General features: G+C 51.8%; 1 protein-coding gene across 1 annotated transcript in view; it reads left to right on the top strand.

Moving 5' to 3' along the window:
* The window catches only part of MAN2B1 (mannosidase, alpha, class 2B, member 1), a gene marked incomplete at its 5' end in the record, with an annotated part of 14,561 nt that extends 13,483 nt beyond the window's left edge, over window positions 1-1,078 (top strand). Inside the window, 3 exons of the mRNA XM_005881602.2 lie at window positions 4-138; window positions 246-348; window positions 844-1,078. Of these exons, the coding sequence (XP_005881664.1) occupies window positions 4-138; window positions 246-348; window positions 844-953 (348 nt within the window). The remainder of the gene's footprint in view (window positions 1-3; window positions 139-245; window positions 349-843) is intronic.
* Window positions 1,079-2,994: the final 1,916 nt, after the last annotated feature.

Raw genomic sequence — 2,994 nt, 5'->3', positions numbered from 1 at the left:
GAGCTGCCGCCCAATGTGCACCTGCTCACACTAGCCCGCTGGGGCCGGGAAATGCTGCTGCTGCGCCTGGAGCACCAGTTCGCTCTAGGGGAGGACATGGTCGGCAACCTGAGCTCTCCAGTTACCTTGGACTTGAGGGTGAGGAGGGCAGAGTGGGAAGGAAAACAGGAGAGAAGCCAGCGGAGGGAGAGGGGAAACCTCGCGTTGACCCTCCCTCGCTCAGCCCCGCCATCCGCTGCCTGCAGGACCTGTTCTCTGCCTTCACCATCACCGACCTTAAGGAGACCACGCTGGCTGCCAACCAGCTCCGGGCCAAGGCCTCCAGGCTCCAGTGGACACCAAATACGGGTGAGGGCTTGCCCCTGGGGTTGGGAGCTGGGGGCTGTGTGGAAGGTGTGGAGTGTTGGCCAAGACCCAGGGCAGCTCCAGGGTCTGTGGTGTTCAGATCCAGGCTGGGGGTATCAGGGTCTTAAATAAGTACAGCAAACTAGTGGTGGATCTTGGGTTTTTGAGGTTGGAGTGCAGTCCCAAGGACAAGATCTGAGTCTCTGTCAGTGTCTAGTTTGGGAGTGGGTGGGGCTGTTCATCAGCCTTGGGGTTTGCTTGACAATCCTTGAGGTGGGACTTGAGGGTGTGAGGGCAGTGGTCAGGCTTTGGGAGGGACTTGGGGATCTGGGGGTGGGATCCAGGCCCTGGGAAGCAATTGAAGAGTCTGGTAGGGAGGCCCTGGCGACAGATTTGAGGGTGTGTGGCTGTGTCCAGGCCCAGGGCAGAGAGCACAGGGGAGGGGGGAGTGAGGCAGAGTAAGTCTGCGTCCCTCATTCTTCCCCTGCACCTCCCCAGGCCCCACACTCAAGCCCTCTCCCTCCCGGCTGGACCCTGCCAGCATCACACTGCAGCCCATGGAAATCCGCACCTTCCTGGCCTCTGTCCAATGGGAAGAGGAAGGCTAGACCTGCTGGGGGCGCTGCCCCCTTTCCAGCTGAGCCCCCTCCTGCAGGGGACAGGCCAACTTCCCCTTCTCTTCTTGCTGCTGTTACACCAGTGAAAGCCATTAAAATGCCACTACCAAGCCTTGGGTCAAGGTGTGACTGAATTTCTTTTTGAGAGTGATAGAATTTATGACCCAGAAAGGTCTCCAGACTTGAGCTGACCCTTGACCCGAGGCCTTGCAGAGAGGTCACTGCCTGGATCCTTACACGAGACTCTATACCAGTGGTTCTCAACCTTGGCTGCACATTAGAATCACCTGGGAATCTTTAAAATCCTGATTTCTGGCCTCATCCTTTCTCAACCTTGGCTGCACATGAGAATCACCTGGGAATCTTTTTAAAATCCTGATTTCTGGGCCTCACCCTCCGGAAATTCTGTTTCTTTGTTATGGGGTGGGGCTACAACATTAGTAACAAAGCAACAGAATTTCCGGAGGGTGAGGCCCAGAAATCAGGATTTTAAAAAGATTCCCAGGTGATTCTCATGTGCAGCCAAGGTTGAGAACCACGGCTCTATACTGTTCACAGCTGCCTCATCATCCACCACGCGCTCAGTGAACCATACACACCTGGGGCCTCCTAGACCTGGCCCTGAGGCGAGGAATCTGGGAGGTCCTGGGGGAGGAAGTGGATACAGTAGGTCCCAAAGTGGGGACTGGGACAGGTGGATATTGGAGTTGCAGACCTCCCAGGTGGCAGAGGCAGAGTCCGGCCTGCCCTTGTTCTGGTGTGCTCTGGGTCAATTTTGGAAGGAGACCTTTTGATGAAATAGGTAGGAGGTTGAGAGTAAAAACGAACTGACTTTGGTGTGCTGGCCCCTTGAAGGCTCATTGAGGCCACGGAGGGGTGTGGCTTAACCCTGGTCAAGAGGGCGGAGTTTAATTCGGGAAGGTCTGAGCTCAGCTGGGAAGGGGAGGGCTGAATCAATAAGGAGGTGGGGCTGGAGCCCAGGAAAAGGCGGTGTCAGGTGACCAGCATTGCACCCTCCCCAAGTTGGATGTGCCTCCAGAAAATATTTCTAAGGCCTCTTTGGGGCAGGATTGGGGGGTTGCAGAGGATAGGCATGGGCCTAGGCCAGCTAGGAACCTCTGGGGAGTGTTCCCTCTATTCCAGTGGTTCTCAACCTGTGGGTCGCGACCCCTTTGGCGGTTGACGACCCTTTTCACAGGGGTCGCCTAAGACCATCCTGCATATCAGTTATTTACATTACGATTCATAACAATAGCAACATTACAGTTATGAAGTAGCCACGAAAATAATTTTATGATTGGGTCACAACATGAGGAACTGTATTTAAAGGGCCAGAAGGTTGAGAACCACTGCGTCTATTCCCACTTTGCTGAGAGTTTTTAATCATAAATAGCTGCTGGACTTTATCAAATGCTTGTTCTGCATCTGTTGATATGATCATGTTTTTTTTTAAAATTTAAATTCTTTATTGTTTAAAGTATTACATAAGTCTCCTTTTCCCCCCATTGACCTCTTACCGGCTGCCCCCACCCTCCAGCACATGCCCTCACCCCCCTACTGTCTGTGTCCATTGGTTATGCTCATATGCATGCATATAAGTCCTTTGGTTGATCTCTTACATGATATGTGAAGGGCCAACAATAATCAGGATATGTCTAAAGAAGCTAGGAGAGGAGACATGTCCTGTCATATATCAGAATTTATGATGAAATTACAGCAATTAAGATCATGTGGTTTCTATCCTTTAATTTGTATATGTGGTATATCACATGTTTTGCGGATATTGTGCCAACTGTGCACCCCCATAATAAATCCCACTTGATCATGGTGTATGATCTTTTATTAAAAAATATATTTTTAGCCGTAACTGGGTTGGCTCAGTGGATAGAGCGTCGGCCTGCGGACTAAAAGGTTCCATGTTCGATCCCGATCAATGGCATGTACCTTGGTTGCAGGCACATCCCCAGTAGGAGGTGTGCAGGAGGCAGCTGATCGATGTTTCTCTCTCATCAATGTTTCTAACTCTCTATCC

This window comes from Myotis brandtii, unplaced genomic scaffold, assembly GCF_000412655.1.
Source record: "Myotis brandtii unplaced genomic scaffold, ASM41265v1 scaffold680, whole genome shotgun sequence".
Taxonomy (NCBI): domain Eukaryota; kingdom Metazoa; phylum Chordata; class Mammalia; order Chiroptera; family Vespertilionidae; genus Myotis; species Myotis brandtii.
Note: the sequence above shows the minus strand (reverse complement) of the source record. Positions and strands in the feature narration are given on the sequence as shown.